Source organism: Lagopus muta, chromosome Z (genome assembly GCF_023343835.1).
Source record: "Lagopus muta isolate bLagMut1 chromosome Z, bLagMut1 primary, whole genome shotgun sequence".
In the NCBI taxonomy this organism is placed as follows: domain Eukaryota; kingdom Metazoa; phylum Chordata; class Aves; order Galliformes; family Phasianidae; genus Lagopus; species Lagopus muta.
In genome coordinates, this window is record NC_064472.1 from 50,580,260 (window position 1) to 50,607,891 (window position 27,632).

The window sequence follows — 27,632 nt, forward strand, 5'->3', positions numbered from 1 at the left end:
ACTTTGCACGAAACCACACAAAGTATAAATGGAAATGGAGGGGAGGGTGCCAGAGTCCAGTATTCTCTGACCAGAATCTTTTAGAAATTGCATGTCTGGAGGGTGATGTTCACAACTAAATGCACTTCTTACATGTTTAAATAAAAACAAGTACACCGATGCTTATATTGTAATAAACAGACAAGATTGTATTGGGTATAAAATGGGGTTCATACGTTTCTGTAAACAGCCTGCTTTTGTGCTTGCATAAAATTGTGTAGAAACGAGAGCTGTCCCACTTTGTACTTCAGTAAAAACATCACTAAAATGGGCATGTTTCAACTGTTGCTGCTCTGAGCTCTGGAATTGTACAGCACACCGTTCATAGGAAAATGTCCTGATTTTCCTCTGTTTTAAGCAGTTTATAATACCAAAAGGAAAACAAAATTGCAACAGAACAACATGATGAAATTAGTACTGCCTGCTCATCATTTGGCATTTTTGTTTCCAAAAAAATTGGAAATTATCGATTGTGCTTGGACAGGTAGGTGTTGAAGCTGCGTATTTACATCCACAGAATGACTTGTTTATGCTCAGAAAGGCACAAATCTGTCTGAGTAAAAATGAAACTGTATCTTACATATCGTGAAGTCTAACTTAACAACTCTGAATACATATTTCATTCTCAGATCAATCCTGAGGAATTACCTATATTGCAGATAGTGAAACTGAGCTGTAACATCAAATATAAAGCTATTCCTACTCTGCTAATTTTCGCCACAGTGCAATTAAACACCGCTGCCAGTGGTTCACCACTGCCTAGTTCTTACTGCAGTATTGCCATTGATTCTGTCATCGGTTTGGTCAAACTGCTTAATTTCTGAATTATTTTACAAAATACGACTGTAACAAAAATGGGGAGAAGGCATTCCCAGTACAAGCGTGTTCGTTTAAAAGCCCATTCTGACAAAAACTGTACTGCCTTATCTACAGAGCATCAGTTGTTCCTGCAGATGGTGATTTGCTGTATGATCTGGAATAGGAGGTATAGTTGGTTTCAGGCTTTCTCACTTGTAATGCGTGGTTCTGCTCCCCCAGTCGCGTGTATTTTGCTCATAAAGACACACACACACATTCCCACATCTTCCCGCACCATCGCTCTCCATTGCTCACCTTCACATCCCCTGCTAAAGAGCTGCCAACCTCACATCAGTGCTGGTTCACTGCCGTGACTCTAAGATGCATAAGCCGTGCACTGCTCCTCCCTTGGGGGTTTCTGTACCTCTTCCATAGGTTGTGCTTCCTGTACCGAGAAACCACTGGTGGGAGTCATCAAGACAGGAGTCTTTGGATGCTGTAATATTCCATATTGTCATCTGCAATGAATGGGATATTCCTTTCAAGGGTTACACCTGAGCTTTTGAAATGAGTCCATAGAAGCGTATTTGCCTAAATCCCAGGCGGGTATGTTTGGACTCTGACATTTTTTGACTACTTGGAAGACTCCATGTGTCTGAATGCATATTCCAAGCTTGGTGGGTTTCTTAATCTCTGTGGGACTGTAATCCTAGTTCCTATTTCTTCACTCTTACCTTTTTAGTTCAGAAGAATGTCCTGCATTTCCTTCAGATATTTAAGGGAGGTGCTCATACGGTCTGGTTCTAGCTTGCATGGATAAACAATAGGGAAATGTGTTGTTGAGTGTTTGATCTGCTTTCCTCCACATCGTAACTGATATTAATCCTATTTAAATAATAGAGTGCTAGTTTGAAAGACTGAAATTTCAACTCAGATGAATGAATCCACTTTCAAAGCATGTGTCTTTATGAAGCCATTAGAAACAGTGAGTCAAGTTAGCTTCCCTCCTCTTCTTCTTCAGCGGGGTTTAGGATAAGCTTCTGTATTCTTTTGGGAATTCCTCAGCTCCCAGATGTGTTCTAACATTTGAGGTCCAGAACGATACTTTTTCACATCTGAGGTGACCGTCGTTATGCTAGACCAAGTTTTCATCTCCTCAAGGACCAGTGATGGCAGATGTAACTAAGTGTTTGAACTTGCCTTCTATTAGAACTTCCCTAGGTCCCCTTAATATTGTATTTCAGGTAACGGCCAAAGAGGTAAAGTGCAAAATGGCTTTGGTTAGAATTGCAGAACCTTTTAACTGTGTTTTTTTTAAGTCTATGTCAACTACTTTGAGCTCAGAGTTTCCCTGAGTTATTTCACTTATTTAGTGAAGAAAAAAAAAAAGGAAAAAAAAGCAACAGCAGGCTCTTTATTTCATAGGCTCTCGTGTGTGCAGTGAGTTAGCTGCTTGGGGGTTACCCTTTGTGTGCCAGCCTGCCTTCAGTGCACTGGAGATATCTGATGCTGGGAATGTTCCAGAAGCAACAGTAATTTCAGTTCTGTTCAGTGCCAAGTCCTTCCCTTAATGATTCTTCCACATGACTTAGGGAGTAACAGCTTCAGTAATGTTTCCAGGCAAGACACATCCTGTCCTAAGCTAGGGGAGAGCTGTCGTGTTGTGAGGCTGTTGAAGCCAGTAATTTTTGAAAAGAGCTTAAGAAAACAATTCCATCTAGGGGGAAAAAAAGAAAAAGATGAGGCTTAATGTTCAAGTGAAAAGAATACATGCGCTATTATCCAGAGTACTGTAATTCATTAACACAGTTGTGATGAAAGGAAGTAGTTATTCCCACATTAGATGTGAGCAAACAGTAAGGGCTTGTCTGCACAGGGATGTTTTGCAGTTGTGCTGTTGGCCAATGCACTGCTATATTTAAGCAGCTGTAATTATGCTGGTAGAATTCCCCAAGTGAGACGACTTTGACAAAAAGCATGCCCTTTTCTGGTTTAAGGTGTGTTACTTTGGAAGCAATTTGAACTGAGCAAAACAAACAAACAAACAAATAAAAACAAAACCAAACAGCTTTTTGGTTTAGTATGAAATAAGAGTTAACTGAGTCCTTTCATCCTGCATGGCTTTCTTGGATAAGCAAAACACAGATAGGTCAGTAGTGTGCTTTTGCCAGTATTCTTCCTGCCTGTTAGTACTGTACTACTTGTGCCTGCTCATATCATAGCTAGCTCTTCTGCTTAGTCTACAGAAGTTCTTTTGCAGAAGAGTTCAAACATAGAGCTGTAACACAAAAGCAGCAGAGAGGAGATCAAATCTGACCGTGTTATTCTGACCTGTATTACTTTTATTACAGGATGGATAATTTTTATTTGCATTAGTGTTCAGTGTTAAATTCCCGTTAACATTTTGCTGAAGTGAAAGATACGCATTGGAAAGCTGTGCAGCTGAAGTCAAACCCCTGATATCATGCTTATTTCCTGGAAGCTGTGAAGTCTACTGCAGACTGAGCGAATTCTTTCTGGTCAAGTGGGGCTGTAGAAAAAGTAGGGGTGAATAAAGAGACAGTAATCTGCAGTGGAAGTTTTGTCTTAGTCTGTTTTTCTGTATTCCCGTGGATATTTTGGTCATGTGGCTAGATGCAAATATTCTTTGCAATCTGGTATAGTTGATTTTTTGTACGTCTTTGGTTAGAAGATGCAGATAATTTTTGATGATGATATTAAAAACTGTGTCAACAGAAAAACTGTGCAAGTTATAGATGAAGAGGCCCATGAGAACATATTCCATGTGTCCACCACTGAAGAGTGCTCCCCCAAGTACTCATATTTTGTTATCCAATCTAGCTATGTGCTTCCCAAGTCATGGGTTATTTAACACTCCCCCTGGGAAGCCGTTATACAACTCTTCTAAATTTTGTGGTGAGGAGCCCCTTTTTGGAAATTTCATGCAAGTATTTTCAGTTTCACTCCAGCTATCATTCTAGCCCTGTATTTCTTAAATCATCTTTAAACTTGCCTATTACATTTCTGTATTTTAATGTCCATAAGAGACTTGTGTTTCTTTTCTCTTGACAGAGTGAAACTAATTGTGAGTGAGCACTAGCCAAATGTTCAAGTTAATGACATGCAGCTTCAAAGCAGTTTCTCCCGGACAATCCTTCTTTCCCAGCCTTTAATCTGCTTTTGCCTCTCTCCTTCTTTCCACACTTGATATTGGTTAAACTGCATGACTGTTCAGAGAGGTCTGAATGCATCTAGTAGCACTTTATAATAGTAGGTTGTTTCACTGTTCAGTTACGTAACCTCTGTTTTAGCTCCTTGCACTTTCCTGATAGTGAGGGGGCTGAGGGGCATAAGTGGCTGGGAGGGGACAGAGCCCAGAGGCTGGCCCACACAGGCCAAAGCAATGTCCAATACCGTGTGGCTCATGCTCAACGATGAAAGCCGGGCTAAAGAAGGAAGAGGAGAACGAGCGGTGATGACATCTGCCTACCGAAGAAGCCGTTAGGTGTGCTGAGCCTTTTGTTCCTTGAAGTGGCTGAACATCTGCCTGCCTTTCAGCGGGAAGGAGTGAACAAATTTCCTGTTTTGATTTGCTGGCATGAGCAGCTTTTGCTTAAACCAGTAAGCTGTCTTCATCTCAACCCATGAGTTCTTGCCCCTTTGTCTTTTGAACTGTCTTCCTCATTCTGCTGGAGAGTGTGAGCCAGTGGCTGGGTAGGGCTGAACTGCCTGCCCAGGTTAAAACACAACAATACCATAGAGAATATCTCATCTTTTGCTATCCAGCATATTTCAGTTTTCACTATTAATATTTTTTTATCTTCTATTTCATCCTACAGGTAGCAGCTGGGATAAGTTTTGGCTTGTGATCACTTTTGCTTGGCATTTTTTACCACTATGTTGTTGGCAGGTTGAAAGGAGAGAGGATGGAAAGGTATGACTACAGGCTGATGAGTCTCACCTATGTGCCTGGGAAGACCATGGAGCAGATCCTCCTGGACAGCATGCTTAATGACATGAGAAATAGATGTGTGATCCATGAACAGCAAGCACGGCTTCACCAGGGGAAGGCCATGCTTAACCAATCTGGTGGCCTTCTATGATGGAGTGACAACATCGGTGGACAAGGGAAAGGCGACCAATGTCATTTAGCTGGACTTGAGGCCTTTGACATGGCCCCCATCACATCCTTATCTCCAAATTGGAGGGATGTGGATTTGATGGGTGGACACTCGATGGATAAGAAACTGGTTGAAAGGCCGCAGACAGAGGGTGGTGATCAATGGCTCTATGTCCACGTGGAGGCTGGTAATGAGTGGCATTCCACAGGGGTCTTTCTTGGGACCGGTGCTCTTTAACACCTTTATCAATGACATCAAGGATGGAATCGAGTGCTCCCTCAGCAAGTTTGCTGATGACACCAAGCTGAGTGCTGCTATGGACATGGTGGAAGGAAGGGATGCCATTCCAAGGGACTTCGGCAGGCTAGAAAGGTGGGCCTGGGTGAACCTAACAAAGTTCAACACAGCAAAGTGCAAGGTTTTGCACATGGGCCAGAGGAATCCCAGGCATCCACACAGACTGGAAGGAGCAGTCCTTGAGAGCAGCCCTGCAGAGGAGGACCTGGGGGTCTTGATGGATGAAAAGCTTAACATGAGCCAGCAGTGTGCTCTTGCAGCTTGAAAGCAAATGGTATCCTGGGCTCCATCAGAAGAGGGGTGGCCAGCAGGGACAGGGAGGGGATTGTCCCTCTACTCTGCTCTTCTGAGGCGCCATCTGAAGTACTGTGTCCAGGTCTGGAGCCCCCGGTAAAAGAAAGACAGAGAGACAGAGAGTTGTTGGAGAGGGTCCAAAGGTGAGCCACAAAGATGATCAGGGGACTGGAGCACCTCCCCATGAAGACAGACTGAGAGAGCTGGGCTTGTTCAGCCTGGAGAATAGAAGGCTGCGAGGAGACCTCATTGCAGCCTTACAGTATTTAAAAGGGGATTATACAAAGTATAATATATATAACAGTATCCCAGAGAGGCTGTGGATGCTCCATCTCTGGAGGTGTTCAAAACCAGGTCGGATGGGGTCCTAAGCAGTTTGGTCTAGCAATAAATATGGAGGTTGGTGGCCTTGCCTTGCAGGGGGGAAGGGGGGGGAGTTGGATACTCATGACAACAAAAACTTTGTCGTTTGTAACAATTAAGTTAGATACCACATGGAGTTCTCTTTGTACAACATACCAGTCTAAACTTTCAAACAACAGCTCCCGAAAAGACCCATATGAGTACCGTGGAAAACAGTTCACAGCCAACTGTGCTGAAGCACTGCTCATCATATTAGGCACTATATAGTTTCATCGTACGATTGTGCAACATTAAACAAATAATGTGCCAACCCAAGCCGAGGAACTCTCCAAATTCTAGAACAATAAAGATCCAATGCTTGTAAGGCATGCTTTAATTTGAAAAAGCTGCAGAAGATGTATTCAGTCTGTCTACGCTATTTATAAACAATTGAAATGGATACACTTCCTAAAAAACTCAAAATCAACATTTCTGGGCACTTGATGCACTTCTTTATATTGCAATCTATTTCTTAGAAAACAAACAACCAAATCATACCCTTCATCATACTCTTCAGCATCTTCACCAATTACACTGACCATGGCCTCGAGGGCACCCTCAGCAAGTTTGCCAGTGACACCAAGCTGATACATCAGTGCTGCTGACGCATCAGAAGGAAGGGATTCCAGCCGGAAGGACATCAGCGAACTCAAAAGGTGGGCCCATGTGAACCTAGAGAGGTTCAACACAGCAAAGTGCAAGGTTTGGCACTTGGTCGGAGGAATCCCAGATATGTGTGCCGACTGGGAGAAGAACTCCTTGAGAGCAGCTCTGTAGAGAATGACCTGCAGGTGCTGGCGGGTGGAAAATGGAACACAAGCCAGCAATGTGCTCTTGCAGCTTGGAGGGTGTCACCTCCCTGCTCCTGCTGGCCACACTGTTTCTAATGCAGGCCAGGATGCCGTCGGCCCTCTTGTCCACCTGAGCACACTGTCACCTCAAGTTCAGCTGACCATCAACCAACACCCCCAGGTCCTTCTCTTCTTCACACTCATCAAGCCACTCACCCCCAAGCCTATAACATAAAAAAAATATATAAAATAATAATGTATAACCTACACATCCTCCAGACTGTCAGAGATAACAGTGACCACCCAGACAACGTGACAGCCCTGGCTTTTTTCATGGCTTTTGTCCTGAAAGACAGCACACCACAATCAATCCTTCACTTGCATACAGCTTAGCAAGCACCTTTACACTCCTGGCCATGGATCTCAAACTCATCAACGCTACCAGGCCCGCGTCTCACAGTTTCAGGTCAGCTCTCAGCACAAGTGATTTCCCCACACCCAGTCTTGTCATTTGGGGCAGATCACAGTTCCTTTCACTTGCAGTTTCTATCCACTAACCAGCTCAAACCTGGACCTGCAATTTTGCTACAAGGAATGATTTCTTCAAACATAATGCATACTATAAGCTAGGAAAATTATCCGTGCTACAGCATTAGATCCTGAAGGAAACTTCCACAATTTCCTTCCAGTTACGCACAAGAAATGTTTCTAAAAGTTTTGGATTTATTTCTTGATTTGAGTACAGCACACAGAAACAACACCCACACATTTCAGCATTTCCAGACATCTCCAGTTGTGCATCTTTCATTCTCTCCTCGTTCTTGTCACTAGGTCAATAACAAGAGCAAAACTGACTGATTTCTCTGAGAACCTGGAGATGAGATGGCAAACAACTGCAGACTTCGTGTTACTTCCTGTCGGCACGTCTATTGTACTGGGTGCTATGAGTGAAACAACAACTTCAGCAATTAGGAAATAAATCACTGTTAAAAATATAGCCCTGGTAATTCTCTACAGTGAATCATCTTTAGCAATTAGTGTGCTACAACGGTTCAAAACATCAGTTACTGCAAGATGTGTCAGATGCTGTAAACATGCTATAAAAATGTAAATTTGGATTTTGAATACAAAGAGAAGGTGAGCCTTCCAGTTGTTAGAGAAGCTGCACCTAGGTAAGCCAATTGAGAGGAACGGGAACAAGATGTCCATAAGGTATTCCTGCAAGCTGTTCACCTGTTGATGCATAATTGTTTATCTCGGTACCCTATCAAATACTTAGACCCTTTCAGTTCCAAGCTTTTTATTATGCTAATGAATTCCACATGTTCCTGATATTTTACAATTCAAATATATCTATTTGAACATATACATACATGTTCCATCACTGCACACCACTGAAAAGAACAAGGGGTAACGGACACAAACTAGAACAGAGGAAGTTCCATACTAACACAGAGACGAGCTTCTCTACACTGAGAGTGACAGAGCACTGGAGCAGGCCATCCAAAGTGGCTGTGTCATCTCCTTCTCTGGAGATACTCAAGAATATCTCCACACCTCACCATGCAACCTGCTGCAGGGAACCTGCTTTAGCAGGGGGTGGGATTGGATCATCTCCAGGGGTCCTTTCCAATCCCTACAACTCTGTGACATGCTCACAATTACAGAGTGCTCAGTTCACAATTATGGAGATCAGAAGCAACCTTTTCTAAAAATGAGTGCCAGTATCTGCACACAGAGGACTTTTCAAGGCTTCAGCTGCTTCACGACAAGTTCCCAAGCTTTGCTCTCTAACCATTTATTCATCTCTGGTATGGTCTTCCTTGAGCTCCAATTTCATTTGGGAATGAAATAATTACCAACTTCTCTACAATTTAACTTGTATCTCTTCTAAATGGTAATTATTGAGTAAGGAAAGATGATATGATCAACCATGCCTATAGCTCAGAAAAACAGCTGTAAATTCCTACTTCTCCATTTAGCTGACGGTTGAAGAAATTTCTTACATGTATCAACACAATACAACAACAAGGGAACCCACAACAAAGGGTGCTAAGTGGGAAAAGCAAACCAACCAAAAAATACCTTCACTGTAGGCTGGGACTGCAACACTTTCAAGGCAGCCTTGCCAAGTACCAAGGATTACAGTAACATCTACTAGACCAAAATCTTTAGGGATAAGTAATGCTCTCTGAATAACGATACAGGAATAAACACAGAGGAGTCGTAAGATCACCTATATCCTACAGACAGGGAAGTGCAGTGATCCTCTAAGACTGGGCCACTTCCAATACCTGTGCACATGAAGACCTGCATGACCATGGTTATCAGGCAGGCAGGAAGAAGAAAACGGCTTCGTCTGCACTAGTGACTTCCAGACAAATGTCAAGACTCCACGGACAGACTGTCATTTCTATTGTCACACCACAGCAGCACCACTCTGTCTCGCTCCAATTTCTAGGAGGGAGAGGAGGTTCTTTTATTATCTATATACCCAGCGTGAGATTAAGAAGCAACACTTCAAATGTTGGTCCGACCAGTTTATTACAAATCTTAATTAGGGAAATGGGGAAGGGGAGGACGGACACTATTATGATTAGGGTAATGGGGAAGGGAAGGAGGGCTATAGAAAAGATAGAAGAGAAGAAGCAAGGAGTCTTTATAGGCAGCAAGAGGGACATAGTCACCACCATGGATCCAGCGAGGTTCGTAGTTCAGTCTTTCATCTTCAGTAGTGGTGGGTCGTCAGGCAGAGTTGTTCTGTTGACAACGACGACGACGACCATGGCAATGATGGCCCTTTTTCAATGCTTCAAAGTGGTTGAGTCAGCTGTCTTTGGAGTGACAGCTCAAATCCAAAGTGGTCGAATCAGCTCTCCTTTGAGTGACAGCTCAAACCCAAGGTGGTTGAGTCAGTTCTCCTTGCGGTGGCAGCTTCTGGCTCTGGGATCTCACCAGGAACCTCCTTAGTTCTTATCATTCTGGCCTTGCAAGCAGATAAGAGGAAGCAGGGAGGCACCAACTTGCATCTTGCCTTGCAGGATACAATGGTATCATCCCCCAACCTTCCATACTTAGCTGGAGCGGTTTGGCCACAGGCCAGATCTTCCACCAGTGAACACTGCTGACCACTCTCTTCAGCTCTTCTACAGAGCAAGCAGCTCTGGGGGAAGGGGCTTGCAAATGTTCCCAAAGCGATATCGATTGTCACACAGTTAGCACCCATCAGCTGCCTCCTTGACAAGTCACTCAGAGTCTTATCACAAGAAAAACCTCAGGAAGCAAGCTTTGAGCCAAAAAAAAAAAAAACAAAGAAGGATTCTCACACCACCCCGTGGCTCAAAGATTGCTTGAATTAAAGCACAAGTGACCCTCCACTGTGGTGAGCAAAAGAAAAGGGAGAAAATAAAAAGACAGCAAAGAAGCAGGGGGGGGAAGGAGGAGGGGGAGAAGGGGAAGATAATCGTTACACAATTACTACAAACGATTTCTTGGGCTTGGTTACAAATGTTGCCCTGATCTGTTGGACTTGTCCATCATCAGTTGAAGAAGTTACAAAATACATGGAAGATACAACACGTTGTATAAATGGAGTAAAACATGGAATCATACAGGGTACAAACATAAGAGTTGCAACAACACACAATATCAATTTGCCACAGACACCACTTGGTGATACCTCGGGAGTGGTGACACGAATGTTACACGATGAATAAAAAGTAGAAAGTGAAAAGAGGCAACTGTAGGTTTGGCAATAACCAGTAACAAATAAATAGAACAAATAGAGATACAACATTACTACCCACAACAACACAAAACACAGTACTTTTGCAACCAAAATCCAAAATGTAATCAAGAGGTATATTCAGTATTCTAACATGATCACATTTGCAATATTTCTGTCACAAAACATTAGAGTCCTTTCTGTGTTCAGTCAAGGTCCATAGGAGTATTCTGAAAAAATAAAACGAGACACCGACTTGCCCTTTTTTTTGGGCTTTGTTAATATGGTTAACAAATGAGGGAACTCCAGCAAGTGTTAATTTTATATTCCTTTTTCGCGGTGTCCTTGGCCTTCCAAGGATATTTGTTAAGGTATCCCGTTAAGGTTAAGGAAACAAGCCTCAGGTTAGCTGAGCCAATCGACACAGGCTGGCCCAGGCGATAAGTGTTTCCCCTTTGTTGTGAGCTTTCTCATGCATCCACCCTTCACCGCCCCCACCCCGCTCACTTGGGAGGGGCGGAGACATCAGTTTTCTAATGGCTTGGATAGCTCAGGCTCCCTGAGAGAGGCCCTAGGACCTGGGGTTTTGCTTTCCTTGAGATTCTGGAGCTTTTGTTCTGGCCACCAGGTAACTAATTTCTCTAACCTATCTGTTGTCAATCCATCCATCAAATTTCGTGGAATGCCCTTTTTCCAGCCTAGAGTCCAAAGTCCATTACGTTTATGAAAGATATTCCGCCTACCAGTTTTTACTGGCAATGAGACCCTTCCAGACCCACTGAGCTTTGGGCTAGGTGGCCTGGGGGCAAGACTGGCTGCTGCAAGCCCTACACCTCTGGGCTCAGATTTACTGGGAAAAGAAACCACCGGCCCATATTTTCTTCCACAATTAATTAACTCTTGGGATACCTCCCCCCACGTCCATACTTTGCATCCTGACTGCAGATGGTTGGGGGTTACAGTTTCTTCTAACACTGCCCGGGTTCTTTCTCCCTGTGACATAGCTTGTATCCTTGCTTGTAATTGTATGCCTATGGGTTTCAGTGATTCTGGAAGCCCTCTAATTAAAGGGGTCATTCTCTCAGGATCAACGGGCATCATCATGGGCGATTCATGATGTGGCTGCAGCTTTCTATCATACATCAATGGGAGACAAGCAGCCTTTTGAATGCTCTCTACTAATTGGCCAGTTGTTCCAGTAATGGCAAGAGGGTCTCCCCGTTCTAAAGGGTTGAGGCCACCTGCCCAATAGGCAGCCCTTTGCGTTAATGACCAGGGAGCACGAATGACACCAGTAGTTAAAAATACTCCTGGTCCCCAGTAACCTTCTGCTTCCTTTTCTGTTAACCGAATCTGGTCGCCACCAGTGAGACTCACCCTCCATACATATTCTGTCTCTGATTCCTCTGGAGAGCGGCTGAAGTCCTTTTTGAGTTTTGCTAGTTCGGTGGCCGAGAACGGAATTTCCTTAACATTCATTTGAGGATCTAGATCCTCACTGTTATCGAAGGTATATTCTGTTTTTATCAGGGGACGCAATGGGGCTATTGGGGTTTCTAATTTGTCTAGTCTTTCCTTTATTTCTTGTAGTTCCTCCTGAGGAAAAGTTTTTTCTTGAGGCAAACCATGGGTGACAGTATCAATAGTATCTTCATGTGTTAACAGTTCCTTTCAGCCATCTGCAACAAGGCCGAATTATGTTTCTCTCTTTCTAGCTGTTCCTCGAGATTAACGATTTGATTCTGCAGAGTTTTTACCAATTCTTGTGTAACTCTAACCGATTCCTGTAGTGCTTCTATGGTTTGGAGTTCTGCCGAATGCTTTTCATTTCGGAACTCCACGGCAGCTTTTAAAGCAGCCCCGAGAACGGCACAAATAAACGACTTTCCTTTTCCAGCTCGTGTACGAGCCTCATTCTGTAAGACACTAATGCGGTCCGAAACACTCTGCAAATTATGCCAATTTTGGCGTGCCCAGTCCACCCCTGACAAAGAGGGACGAGCACCATGCTTTTCTAAAAGGTCAAATAACACAACTTCACTTTTCTTACTGGCAATACTGTTACTCATTTCTTAATACAATGAAAGATCCATATTAAGGGAGGAGGAGGTACACGTGTTCAAAAGCTCAGTTACTCCTTACCGCTCCTCCCAGGGAGATACACCACACCTAAACAAATGCAAATGCTCCAATCACTCCTCCCTTTCTTTGGGGGGAGCACAAAAAATGTGAAGCTAAAGCAACACTTTCTAGGTTTCAATAGAGTAAATAAAACTTCTTGGAGAGGCACAAACGTCTAAGTCACAAAATATCACTTCAAGTTTCGCACTTCAGTCACCAAATAACCAGAGAGGTCTTCCCGAGGAGGCACACACGTATTAATCAAAATGCAAATAGTCAAAATACGTCCCTGAGAGGTACACACATAACAGGTAAAGTTTCAGAACATGGAGCGGTCTTCCTGCAGAAGGACTCACGTCTAAATTTTCAAAACTATCGCTCCTTGCAACTCCAGGAGGTGCACACAGAAAAAAACAAGTTTCAAACTATATCTGGAAGGACAACACTCTCACAGCGGGTATCCTGCACCGACTATGCCAATAAAAATGTCTCGCTCCAGTTTATAGGAGGGAGATGAGGTTCTTTTAATATCCGTATACCCAGCGTGAGATTAAGAAACAACGGTTCATATGTTGTTCCATCCAGTTTATTACCAAACCTAATCAGGGAGAAAGGGAAGGAGGGCGATAGAAAAGATGGGAAAGAAGCAGGAGTTGCATAAAGCGGGGAGAGTCACCAGCAGGATCCAGCAGCGTCCTGTTGCGTGGCGTTTGAAGGTCCCAGGCAGACGCAGCGGGGACGGGGCGAGAAGCAGCGCGGCCGGCCTTGGGCAGCAAGCAGGTCGACGAAGAAGTCGAGGAGCCAATCCTTGAAGCTGCAGCAGCGCTCAGGCAGCAAGCACAGGGGAGTTGGGCAGCATGCAGGAGTCACCTCACGAGGAATCTGATCGTCAGGAATCCCTCTTCTTCTTCAGGAGGAATCTGCTGCCAGAAATGCTCCGTTCTTCATGAGGGATCTGCTGTCAGAAACCTATCCTCATGGTTTTCAGTTCCTCTTTTATCCTCCTTGTTCTCCTGCCTACGTGACAAGGATGGGCCTTGAGCAAGAGTCATTGAGTACCTCCTGAGATGGCCATCATCCGGAGATAAGTCCACACAAAGGAGCACTTCACAGCTATTTAGCTGCAGCTCATCTCGCTCTTGTTGCCCCTGGCCTTGCCCATCTACGTCCCCCAGACAAAGGATCTCACAACCTTTGCCCAGGACTTGCCTGGACTTTGTTCATCTGTGTCCTTCACACAAAGGATTTCACAATCCTTGCTCGGGACTTGAACAAGTCCATCTGTGTCCCCAGCAAGCTTTGAGACACAGACGTGAACAGAATAATATCTCACACACTCTCAGCCTGTTGACCAGTCACATCCCACTCCTGCTACCCATCCAGTTCTAACCCTCACGTGCACAGGACTCTAAAATACTGTACAAGGCAATACAAGTCCACGTTGTTTTGCATGCTACAGCCCAGCAGTACTGGAGAACATGACAACAGACTTACACCTTCATTGCATACGTGCTCTCCAGAAACACCCTGTCAGGCAATACTAGCTTTACCAGCATCCAAGCAGACCTGTGAAGTCAATACCAATTGGGTATGCATAGCAGACACTACACAGCACGCAAGAATGAATGGAGCGTTCTGTACTCTGTAGGAACACTTCAGGTAGACATCAACACCAAAAGAGCAGGCTCAGAGGCAGAAAACGCTCTGTGTTTATTTTAACATCAACCACAAACATCGTGCTGACAGCAAATAGAGTGAATTGACACTAATCTTACAAAGCAAGAACTTAACCTGTAAAGAGAAACTCGGTAATCAAAGAAAGCTGTGCAGGCAGTTATTTCTTTAATGAACCCAAATCCCCTCCTAAGAATGCCCACAGTGGGGCCCTACAGACTTTCACCCATTACCACACAACTGAGACTTAGTAAACTACGCTCATCTTTAACAAGGTGTAAAACTACAAACTGGGAGCAGACATCAAACAAGACAACTCTCAGAGGAGTCTCACGCTCCCTTTGATTTACATATTTCAGAGAACTTCTATATTCTCCAGCTGCTCAATTGTTTGTGTGAATACATATTGATTTCTCACATGGAACGTCAACTAATACTTAAGGAAATCTTTCATTCATTTTAGTAAAGGAAATTTGTTCAATTTCAACAACCCACAAGACCAATTATTACACTGGTTTCTTTACCACTCATGCTGAAAAAGCTTTGAACGTAACTGCGTACTTCAACAGTTCAAACTGTACTTGCTGTGCCATTTAAAACTCAGTAAGCACAATGGCAGATTTTGTTCTTAATTTAACCCTATTTCTGAAAATCACCTACACACTAAATATTTTACTTGAGAAAAAAATAATTCACTTGAAATCAGGCGGGTGAACAACGTTAAGATTTTTGTTAATACATGAAAAATATTACAGTCCACTTTATTTCCTTTTACTCTTCAAGTGCCAGCTGCACAGCATCACTAACACTTTCAGGCCTTGTTGCACCATCTTCTTCCTCATCTTCTTACTGGAGGCACATTTCTGGCTTTAAGTAATTTTGGACACCCAGGGCTGGAAAAAAAAGCAAGCACTTAGCAAACATTACCTTCTCTTATTTCTTAACAGCTGCAAGGACAAATGCTGTCAAGCTCAATTGCACATAGATAGCTTTTCCTCTATCACAAAAAGCAAATAATACAAGAAATACCTACTGCTATTTTATTACTTTACGTTGTCAGTTGAGCTTTTTCCTGCTGAAGTAGGATGATCCCAGAGCTGGAGCAACTGCTCTCCAATTTGCGGGTCCAGCTCCTAGAAATAAGCAGAGAATTAGACAAGTCTGTTCTGTATTAAACTACCTGGAACACGACAGATAAAGGCGATTACTTTCAGTTCCTCTGGAAGAACTCATTCTCTTTGCTGTTGAGACATACACTGGAACCTCCCTGCACAAGATTTTGTTTGTTTTAAATAGGGCTGAAAGAAGACAAAACATCAGCCCAGTTGGTTCAAGCTTTCTTTCCATCCACAGTAAGACACCATTTTTTAAGAAGACAATTCTCACTGAACAGACCACCACTACACACAAGAACATCTCAACCACATATCCTGTGCCTTTCTAAAAACAAAGATTATTATTCTCTCTATTCTAAGCTTAATTCAGTAAAGTGCAAACAAGTGATAGGTTGCCTCTTTGTAGAATCACGGCCATAAATAGAGAACAGTTGTGTAAAGATCCTTAAGGCTCTTTCGGTCTGAAGAACTATTGGCCATAGAATCACAGAATCAATTGATCAGGTTGGAAAAGACCTTCAAGATCATCAAGTCCAACCATATCACTCTAACAACCTTCTGCTAAATCATGTCCCTGAGCACCACATCCAAACGGTTCTTGAATACATTCCTGCATGGTGACACAACCACCTCCCTGGAGCCTATTCCAGTGCTTCACAACCCTTCCTGTAAACAAGTTTTTCTTCATATCCACTTAAACCTCCACTGGCACAACTTGAGGCCATTTCCCCTCAGCCTGTCTCCTGTCACCAGTGAGAAGACACCAACCCCACTTTCGCTGCAGTCACCTTTCAGATATTGCAAGAGAGCAGTAAGGTCTCCTCTCAGCCTCCTTTTCCCCACACTTAACAGCCCCAGCTCCTCCAGTCTCTCCTCACAGGCCATATTCTCCAAGCCCTCAACAAGCCTTGCTGCTCTTCTTTGGACCTGCTCCAGCACCTCCATGTCCTTTCTGTGCTGAGATGCCAAAACTGAACACAGTACTCGAGGTGGGGCCTCACCAGTGCTGAGCACAGGGGCAGGACGACTTCCCTACTCCTGCTCACCACACCATTTCTCATACAGGCCAGGATGCCATCGGCCTTCTTGGCCACCAGGGCACAGGTGGCTCATATTCAGCTCACTGTCCAGCGGTACACCAAGGTCCCTTTCCATCAGGCAGCTTTCCAGCCATTCCTCCCCAAGCCTGTATCTCTAAAGACATCCTAGCAAATCTCTGGAACAAAAACTGAAACACAAAAGGAAAAACACAGTTTTAAACTGTGGAATTAAATAATGATTGCACTGAAGACTAAACATTCTAATTAGTTTTAGGGCGATCTCACTATATCCCTCAAGCAGCTGGATGTATAAAAATGTTTAATCTAGAAAAATCAAAAGTATCTTTCTTTTTGCCTCTTCAAAGATGCTCTCTGAAATCTGACCACGAGCAAAGTCTATCAGTCACTTGGGATTACACTGAAAGACCCAGCAAATTTTAAATGTCATAAAAACATCAACAATAACACTGTATTACATAACAGTCCATTAGCTCTTCTGTTGAGTTGTAGATGTTGTTGCATCTTCATTCCCACCTTCTGTTAAATTTTCACACAGAATTAATACAAGGTAGCTGTTTGTCAAACACAGAAGTCAGAGTTGCTTTGGTTTTCTTTTTCTCCAAAGAACCGCGAATAAATTACAAAAAAGACAAACATTCAGAGAGTATAAAGAAGGAAACAAACAAGAAGATTTCTTCCCCTACTTGTCTCCTTCCTCCAAAAACAAAAAAATCAAACCTACAACAACGAATCACATCCAGCTCATCTACCACTTCTGGCATCTCTTCTGCAAGTCATAGTGCTGTACTCTCCCTGGACTCCTGAGTTAGCAGCACGCACTACTGTTTGAAGACACTGAATTGGATTCCCGTGGCAAGGTTTTGGTAGCAGGGGTCTCTGCATGGAAGCTTCTGCAAGCAGAATTAAGCAGTGTCCCATGTGAGAGCAGAACCAGCTCCAACTGCACCAAAAGGGATACGCTGCTGCCGGAGCTGAGCCACAGGAGACACCAGCTGTGCTCTGAGAGGATCCGAGTTAAGAGAGGGAAAACGACTGCACAACAGCAGCTAAGAGAGGAGTGATAAATGGGAGAGAAGCAGCCCTGCAGGCCCTGAGACCTGTGCAAGAGAAGGGGAGGAGGCGCTCCACACATAGAACCGAAGCTCTATGCAGCCCAGGAAAGGCCCACAAATCAGATTCACAGAGGCTGCGAGGGACCTCAGGGGATCATTTAGTCCAACCCTTCTCCTAAAGCAGGTTCCCTAGAGATGTTACACAGGAAAGTATCCACGCTAGTCTCAAACACCTCCAGAGAAGTCGACACAACTTCTCTGAACAGCTCATTCCAATGCTCTGTCAATCCTAAGAGTGAAGTTCTTTCTCACGTTCAGATGGAACTTTGTGTTCCAGCTTGTGCCCATCACCCCTTGCCCAGTCACTGGCCACCAAAAATAAGAGCCTGGCCTCCATCTACTTGACATCCACCCTTTAGATATTTTTAAGCACTAATAAAATCCCTCTTCATCTTTTCCAGGTTGGTATCTCAGGTCTCTCAGTCTTACCTCATGCAAGAAATGCTCCAGGCCCCTCATCATCTCTGTGGCCATCCATTGGATACTCTCTAAAAGTTCCTTGAACCAAGGAGTCCAAATGTAACCAAAATGCAGGACTTGCACTGGATCTGGTTACAAGGTCATACAGCTGGCCTAAGCCCATTGATCCAGCCCATCCGGATCCCTCTGTAGTGCTTTCCTGCACCCAGGCACATCAACATTTTCTCCCAACCTGGTGTCATCTGCAAACTCACCCAGGTGTTACTCAATCCCTCACCCAAATCATCAAAGACATTAAGCAAGGCCACGTCCAATGCTGACGCCTGCAAAACACCACCAGTAACCAGGAGGATTCAACTCCATCCACCTCCATGAGCTGGGCCCAGCCATCCAGCCACGTTTTTAGACAGTGTACCTGTTCAAGCCATGGCCTGCTGTCTTCTCCAAGAGAATACTGCGACAAACAGGTCCAAGGCTTTACGCACGTCTAAGCAGGCTACGTCCACAGGCCTCCTGATGAGGACGGTCAAGTGGGACTTGCCTTTCAGGAGCCCACGCTGACTAGGCCTGATCCCCTGCTTGTCCTGCATATGCTGTGTGACTGTACTCAAGATGATCTATTCCACGACGTTCCCTGGTACAGAGGTCAAGGTGACAGGCCTGGAGTTTCCCAGCTCCTTCTCCTTTCCCCTTTTTGAAGATGAACTGACCGTGGCTTGCTTCCATTCCACAGACACCTTCCCCATTTTCCAATACCTCTCAAAGATGACAGAGTGGCTGGGCAATCACTGTTTCCAGCTCCCTTTGAACTCATGGGTGCATCCCATTGGGACACATGCATTTGTGTGCACTGAGTTTCCCTTGCTGATCTCTGCCTGACCCTCCTTATCTACCAGCATTAAATCACCAGACACGCAGTTGAAACAGATTTAGCTCAAGACAGACTTCAGTGGAAATTAGTGGATGGAATGGAAATTTTTTAAAAAAGAGAGACTTGATGCAATAAAACATTAACTGCAATGTAAATTTCAAATTCTCATGGATGTGAAAAATGTGAAAAATGCAGGTAAGGCAACATCAACCACCAACACTCCAGATTTCAGCATCTCTTTCTTTCCATTTCCTTTCTGGAGGAGAGCACCAACACAGCAGATCATTTTCACTACCAAATAACACGCCAACATGCCTTTCCAACAGTACATCTGCTTTTGCCAAATCATTACATGCCATCACTATGACAGCTGCATTCACTTAGGCTTGTTCATTAGACTAGCTCTTATGAACAGTTTTGTGTGAAAAAGATATATTAGGCTTTTGCAAACCGAACGGGGAAAGTTCAGTTTAGCCCTTTTTGCAATGCAGCTGATACACAGATTCACTCAACCACACCAGGTCCTTAACTTCCAATCAGGTTCTATGCTGACAAGTCTCTCTCTAAACTAGAATTCAACAAACAAAATATTACTGCATACTCTTCAAAGGTCATGAAGACCAATCCTCTGACCTAAACATTTGTGAAGGCAAGACAAAGCTGCTCAAGAATCGTAATACAACTTCCTAGTCTTCTAGGTTTTAGAAATCACTGCTAAGGCATGAGAGATTTCATCCAAGTCTGTCCTACTGTGAGTCTCTTATCAGTCTCTCAGAACTGCCAATGCACTGTAGCTGCTTATTCACTTACAATGTTAGCTTTTGACTGCAAAGGTAACTGTAGCAATCCTTCAGCTTTTTCCTTGGTTTCTTTTTCATGGATTAATGTAGCTAACTCATTACAAACAACCTGACAGATGCCTGAATGCAATTCAGTCTTCACTATTTGAGCAATAAGGTAAGTTACCTGAGAAGGCACATTACAGAGAAGAATGAAGAACACTCTTCTTAGCCATCACATTCATTTGCTTTTACACTTTACTAACTAGAAAGTCAAAAACCCTAAGTAAAAATCTTCACACTGGAGTCATCTGCTGTACTCCCCTCATAATTGGTATTAAGGACTAAGGAAGAATTCACCTGAAAGCAGCCAGATCCTTGAACAGAAAATAAAGTAGACCAAGCTGCCCTCCCAAAAAGCTCCGTTTGGCTTTTGTTCATTACTTGGCGTAACAGACTGTACACCTTTCTGTTGAGAAATATCAAGGTTTTGCAGATTGCTGCTTCTCATTATAAAGTACCAAACTAGCAGACATAAGTCTTGGTGAAGTTTTGGAACCCCAGAAAAATTCACTTATGATGAACTTTTAGTTTTCAACCTTTACAAGATAAGGACAAATCTTTTCACTGTATTCCTGCTCTCCACCCCCAGACTGTATTACAAACACAGAACTGCTGAGTTTGTTCTGCATGGATTGCCTTTTAAATGCATTCTGTATGGATTGCCTTTTAAATGCATTTCAGATCTATTTTACACTTCGAAGCTCCTTTCAAAACAAGTATTCATGAGAAGGAGCAAACAAGCAAGAAAGAAGACAACTCAGTAGCCTAGTGATTAACCGAAACGCTTTGATATTTGACACACCTGGTGTCCTTCTAGAAATTAATCCTGCTCAACTGTGGCCTCAAGTACTTCAGGAATCACCCATTCTCTTCCACAGTGACTAAATTTTAAAACTGATAGACTTCAACATTCCTAAGCCCTCCAATGCCACTGTGTCAATGCCTAGAGGTTTAGAATAGGTTTACTTCTTAGTGATTGGTTTACTGTCACTTTGGTTGACTACTGAAACATACTGGGAGAATTACCGCAGCAGCCTCAACATGAACCACACGCTTTGTTGAAGTGTTTGCCGTTCAAAGAGAAAACAGTACAAGAAAAACAAATTAAAGGAGCAAAAATAAGGCGGGTAACAAAATGAAAAAGAAGAGAATCAGTATCTTGGTATCTGCTACTACAGAAACAGAAGGAGGCAGAAATCAAAGCAAAAACAATGCATTCAGAATTACTACATAATTCTTCAGATCTGTATTATGTACTAGCTCAGAAGAAGAATCTAGAACACCTTCTCAGCTTATTATATACAGCTTTAGAACAGCTCTTCTACTTTGGATAGCTTTACCTCTGATTTCCTATTTCGCATAGACTTGACTTCAGCAGTGTACAAACAATATTTTAACTGTATCTAACTAGCATAAGGAGGATATTTAGTCTAGGTTGAAAGCTGCAAGAAAAAAAAAGTGCTATGCAGCTGTTAAAAATCAAAACACAAAGATCTTAATTTATTCATGTAATGCACAGCACTACTGAAAGTTACCAGTGAATTTATTTCTGAAATTCAGAGTGGATATCAAAGTGGGTAATTTATGAATGCTACCTTTCCAGACATTGCAGAAGGACTAGCACGTGGGCTAGGACAGGAACTGCTGCCTGTAGATTTCACTGATGACTGATCTGACTTCTCATCTGATGTTCGTTTGGAAGACAAAATATTTTTGTCTTTGTATCTCCTTGGCTGATGAAATGCTGGATGTGCAGACTTCCTCAGAACTCTAAACGTAGAGGTTGGTACCAAATGGTGTTAATATACAAGGGTTTGGCAAGCAATCACAGAAATACTAAGGTATGTGATACAGTAGTGTATCACATCGCTATATGCATTACAGAAATTACAAACTATATCAAACACTTCAAATCTAAGAAATGCATACTGCTCATCACACATCAGTCTAGAATGCTAAACTTTCTGCTACTACTTTTACTTACTGTGATCACTCTGAGATCACAATTCAGGAACGCTCTTACCTGTACTGTCATACAGCAGGCACACACATGGAACTTGTATCAGTGAAATCATAGCTACAAAGCAATACAGGAAAACACCAATTCTTCCATATTTCCTTTCTTTTTTTTTCCCCCTTTTTAATGCCTAGCTAAAATACAACTGGAGCTTTTGTAGAAAACAGGGTTCTTTTAGCTGTAGGTTTTCAGAAGCTTACTTTTCAGCATTAGAGGAATCATCAGATAATTCATTTTCTGCTGAGGTGCTGGCTGACCTCCAGGTAGGTGCTGAAGGAAGTTCATTGTAAGAAACAGGCCTTGGCCTCTGACCAACTCCTGAAGGCTGCAGCAATCCCGCAAACTGTTCTTCAGTACTTAAAACAGATACAATTGTTCTTATAGTTATTTCATCAGCTTGAGACCAAGGTTTAGAAGGAGCTCTCATTCGGCGCAGAAGTAAGCTATGCCACTTGAGTTTGAGTTGCATCAGCAAACCAGCAACCTGTCATGAACACAAACTGTTAAACACTAATGAACGTTAGATTACACAGGTATACACTCTCTTATTAGGCAGCATCTGGTATTCTATGATGAACAGAGTGCAAGCCAAAGGGCAATACTCAACCACCAGTAAAGCAGGAAAAAAAAAAGATTTAAAGAAAGCTACTCAGTTCCTATAAATGGAAGAAAAAAGGTGCTTCAAGGTCATTACTAGAACTTTCCATTTCAATCAGCTCTGCCAGAAAATCAAAGTTATACAGTAAACTTACAGAACTTATTTTTCACTTTCACTTTTATCCTGTAGGAATACAGACTGACAGGGAGAAAAGAAAGTATTACACGATTCTGAAGGAAGAGCTTAATTTCTAAGGGAGATCATTGTCTTATGCATAATAATTCAAATGACAATATATTTTAGAAGACCAGAATTTAACTTCCATATTATCTAAAAACTGTTCTGAACTCTTTTGCAAGATAGCATTACTACCGCATCTGAATGGTGAATGTTTCATAACCCAGTCACAACTCCACCTTCTAAAGTATTCCGAGCTTCTCTGAACATTACTTACTTCAGAGTCCAATTTGAAATGGAGCCATTCATCCAGCTTCAGTAGTGCCACATTGGATCTTTCGTCCTCCATCCCACTATCACTGTCATCATTAGCTACCCTATTTCCTGAATCAAACAGATATAAAACCAGCATTCACATTTCCATACAGTCGTCATCAGATGTGCACTATTCACAGCATAATGCATGAAATAACAGTTTTCCTTCTAAATTAAGAATATTTTAAAATTACATTTATTTGCTGCAAATACATCTCAGTAACAAGTCTGCTCGCCTGCATTTGCTTCAGCAGAACTCCAGTACCCAGAACTCCTGAGGTCCTGTTACGTACGCACCCACATTCACGACTCAAGCCACAAAACCATTTGTTGATATTGATGAAGGTTATAACACAAACTTCTGGCTTGAAGATCTTTGCAAAAATCACACACTGCTGTAGGCTTTATTTCCTAGGAAAGCAGCAGACCTAAATAATTATAAATGTCTATTTCTATATATACATACTACTACAATGGAGTCTCACTTCTAGAAGTAATTCTTGATTTCTATTAAAAAACTATTCTTTAAGGGTCTTGCTCCATGGCTATTACAAGAAAGATTAAAACTGTCTCTTCTTTATACTCAAATAGAAGTTCTAGGGAACAGATGGCAGAATAGATGAACTTCTACTCCAATACCATCAAACTTAAATGAAAAAAATAAATGAAAATTTCTTTGTACTTCATTTCTTCTTGCTAATTGTCATTAAAAGCAGAACATAACTGCTAACCTTTGAAATGCATTTTCCAGCTACAAGCAATACAAATATTCTGCTATATTGTTTCTAAATTGCTATTTAGTTTAAATAAACTGGCTCAAACTATCAAATGAAATGGTCTGCGGAGGAAGAAAGTGTGTACATCACAATTTTCAGTGCCAATGCTGACAACAGACATTTCATAATATCATTTGCATGCCTTATTTCATTACTAACTATATTATAATTTGTGAGACTTCAGGACTACCTAACTACAATTTAAGGATATTAATCTGTTCTATTCATACGTATGAATTTAAGTAATTTAATATAACCATTCTGGCTGTCCTTTCTAACAGAACAATCAATACTGGTTGCTACAGAAATACTACATAAGAAAGCTGTAAAGTATTCTCAGAATTTTACACCTTACATCAAACTAAGCACTACCACATCAAAGTGTTCTCTGTGCACACTACTGCCATTTCCAACATCTCAAACAAGTCCTGTTGAGGTGGAACAAAGGCTTAATGCTACCTTGAAGTTAAAGCCCATGTTGGTCCTGCCTCCACAGCTGACCAGACCAACTTCTGCTAGTATATTTACCACCTAAATTTTAAGTACTGTTGAGGGAAGAGGAGGAGAGCAAGAAAAACAGAGCAGAAACAGAGTGACTACTAGCATCTTCTACAATCTAGGGACAACTACCACAGACACAGTTCACAAAGGCTTGTTCTAAAGCTTGTTACTTCACTTATCTTGGGAAAGTGTAGATTTATACCACTGGGTGCATCCACCCTCTTAGGGTTTATAAAGAGGCCAATACCATTTCACATCAAGTCTAGATCCACCCTGTTAACCCACTACACCAAAGCCTATGCAAATCACGGAAGCAGTGGTCCTACTCACCCACCGTCAGCATTTCTGGTAAATTAACTTCAGGAATTAAAACAGTGGCAGACTTTCTAATTATGAAAATCAAGTTTTCTTAAGCTGAACATGAAGGGTTCAGAGCTGCTTTGGATGTGGTTGGTAGCAAAGCACAGCACCTTTTGGCACCCTTACTGCCCGTACGGGGCTGGATGTTCAGAGGGAGGGTCCCCTCATGCAACTGATGCTATGTGGATTTAAGTGGATCATAATGATACACAACAGGCTCCAACAAGGATTTCTAGGAATCTCAAAATCATAGAAGCACAGAATCACAAGGTTGGAAACAATCCATAAGATCATCTAGTCCAACTGTCTTCTCATTACCACTGCTACCACAAGCACTAAATCACATCTCGCAGCTCCTCATCCAGGCGCCTCTTGAACACTGCCAGGGACAGCGACTCCACCACCTCCCTGGGCAGCCATTCCAGTGCCTGACCACCCTCTGAGAGAAAAAGGTTTTCCTAATTCCAAGCAAAACCTCCTCTGGTACAACTTGGAACCATTTCCCCAGGTCCACTCACCTGGAGTACTGCGTCCAGTTCTGGGCTCCCCAGTACAAAAAAGACAGGGATCTCTAGGAAAGAGTCCAGCGGAGGGCCACAGAGATGGTGAAGGGCCTGGAGCATCTCCCCTATGAGGAAAGGCTGAGTGAACTGGGTTTGTTCAGCCTTGAGAAAAGGAGACTGAGAGGGGACCTGATCCAGGTCTATAAATATCTAAGGTGTAGGGGGCAGAATGGCAAGGCCGGACTCTTTTCAGTGGTGAGTGGAGACAGGACAAGGGGAAATGGCCAGAAACTGCAGCATAGGAAGTTCCACACAAATGTGCACAAGAACTTCTTTACAGTGAGGTGACGGAGCACTGGAACAGGCTGCGCAGGGAGGTGGTGGAGTCTCCTTCTCTGGAGATGTTCAAGACCTGCCTGGATGCCTACCTGTGCGACCTGCTGTAGGGAACCTGCTTTGGCAGGGGGGTTGGACTCGATGATCTCTAGAGGTCCCTTCCAACCCCTACAATTCTGTGATTCTGTGATTCTGTCCTGTTCATCGCCTGGGAGAAGAGGCCCCTCCTCATCATGCTGTGCAAAGGCCTTGCTCAAGTCCAGGTAGACTACACTGGCGGACACTGGAAGGACAACTGAAGTAGTCATTCCATCACAGAAGGCCATCAGAATGGCATGATCTGCCCTTCGTGAAGCTGTGCTGTCTGTCTCACTTTCTCTCCTCATCTCACATGGGCCTTAACATCTCCTTCCACGAGGGTGTGCTCTTTGCCAGGCCCACATTCCTCAAGGTCACAAACTTGACCAGGGCACTGTCACTGCAACCCAGGCTGCCTCCAATCTTAACCTCTTTAATCATCTCTTCTACACTGTTGAGCACCAGGCCCAGAAACATTTCCCCTCTGGTGGCTCTATCCAACACCTGGAACCAGAAGCTTATCATCAATGGACCCCAGGAATCTCCCGAATCACGTGCAGTTTGGCTGTGTTGCTTCCCAGCAGGTATCTGGGTGGTTCAATCCACCAGGATGACAGCCTGTGAGCACAACGCCTCAAGGCCGAAGTGAAAAAGCCTTGTCAGTAGGCTCTCCGTGATCAGATGTGGCCTGTAACAGACCCCAACCACCAAACCTTCTTTACTGGACGAGTCCCTCATTGTAACCCACAAGCTCTCAAACTTGTTACTACTGTTTCTCAGAGGCAGCTCTTCACAGTCTAGCCACTTCTTAACAATAGAGGGAAACTCATCTGTCCTACTTGGTCTTTCCTTTGTGAAAAGCTTAGAGCCCTCAATCATAGTATTCCAGTTACACGAGTTATCCCATTGTGTTTCTGTGATAGCACTGAGATCACAGTTTTACCATTGCACCGCCATTTCCAATTCCTCCTGCTTATTCAACACTGTATACATTGGTACAGAGGCACTTCAGCTGGGCTTCTAGACATATTACCTTCTTGAAGGAGGCCTCCAAACAACCTGTGGGACAAATCTGAAGTTCTTGCTCCACTGCTTCCCTACGCAGCAGCATTCCATAATTTCCCCCCCATTTACATCATAAACCTTCAAATCTTACAGGAAGATGTTCTGTAAATCTACTTCTCTACTACTCATAACACAACATGATGCTGAACTGTTCGCAGATCAGGGTAACTTACAAGTAATTATTCAAATATTATCTGGGACTTAATAATGCCTGAGTTCAACATTTTTTCTGGTTAACTAATCTCAGACAAATGAAAGCAAACCTGCTCCTGTCCAGTAGAGACATAAGTGGTTTACTACGGTATGTTTTCGTAAGTATTACAGCAGGAAGAGAAGGAGATCTCCTGAGGTCATTCTTCAATAGCATTGTATGAGGGATGCCTGAGACTTCACCTGAACAGGTAGAACGTGTCTAAGCAATCAGTTACAACTCAAGTTAGAAAGATGGGGAAGATGAAACAATATTTGATTAAAAAGTAATTGTTCAGAACGGATGACCAGTAACAGAAAGAAAGCGTAACAGGGTAATTGCTGTTTATAATCAATTAGCATCTGCAAAGAAATCAGCCCTTTAATGAGAACCCCAAGAAAAAAAATCACCGTAGACTAAGAATATAGATCCCAATCCTTGTCATATGTTTCATAAACTTTACCTACAGCAGCATATAAGGCCAAGATGGTGGTTACTTCTGATAGTGTAATAAAGATTAGAAAGATGTAGCACTCAATGTTCTTTGAGAAATCATACACATTTAGAAGATTACTTGCCTGTGCCTGAGGCACTACTTACAGAACCAGAAAACTAGTCTTCAACAGCTACAGGTACCGTGGCTTTGTAGCTTTAAGAATTCACTCACACATGTATTGCATATTCTTGTGAAAGAAGCCTTCTATGTCACATACTGCTGTATATCCAATTGAAACTTGCCAAATCCAAAACCCCATATACCTCGAAAGGACAAAGGCTCTTCCAAAGCATTATGTGGTAACCTAGCTGGTCCAGAGAAGAGTGCCACAGTGACAGGTGTTACAACTGAACAACATCTGATATTTGCTATCCTGCGAGCTCTTGTCATTTCATCATATATAAGCCAGTCAGTAGGGAGTGCCTGAACAGCTGCAGCTTGCCCATTTGATGGCGGAATCTGCACAAGAGCAACCGAGAGACTAGGCTGTTTTAACTTCCATTTGTAATTAAAATAAGTTTAAACACATTTAGTATTT

The 27,632-nt window shown here is 42.9% G+C and overlaps 2 protein-coding genes across 6 annotated transcripts in view; one reads left to right on the forward strand and one right to left on the reverse strand.

Moving 5' to 3' along the window:
- LOC125687107 (3'-5' RNA helicase YTHDC2-like) overlaps nucleotides 1-27,632 on the forward strand; it is a 146,962-nt gene that overhangs the window by 42,236 nt on the left and 77,094 nt on the right. The window lies entirely within an intron of this gene.
- Nucleotides 14,279-27,632, reverse strand: part of LOC125686995 (3'-5' RNA helicase YTHDC2-like) — a 37,631-nt gene continuing 24,277 nt past the window's right edge. The window contains 10 exon segments of the mRNA XM_048931706.1: nucleotides 14,279-15,154; nucleotides 15,314-15,394; nucleotides 19,651-19,806; nucleotides 19,980-20,013; nucleotides 20,015-20,192; nucleotides 21,023-21,032; nucleotides 21,278-21,452; nucleotides 21,900-22,183; nucleotides 22,752-22,858; nucleotides 27,358-27,553. Coding sequence (XP_048787663.1) covers nucleotides 15,023-15,154; nucleotides 15,314-15,394; nucleotides 19,651-19,806; nucleotides 19,980-20,013; nucleotides 20,015-20,192; nucleotides 21,023-21,032; nucleotides 21,278-21,452; nucleotides 21,900-22,183; nucleotides 22,752-22,858; nucleotides 27,358-27,553 — 1,353 coding nt within the window. The 3' untranslated portion in view covers nucleotides 14,279-15,022.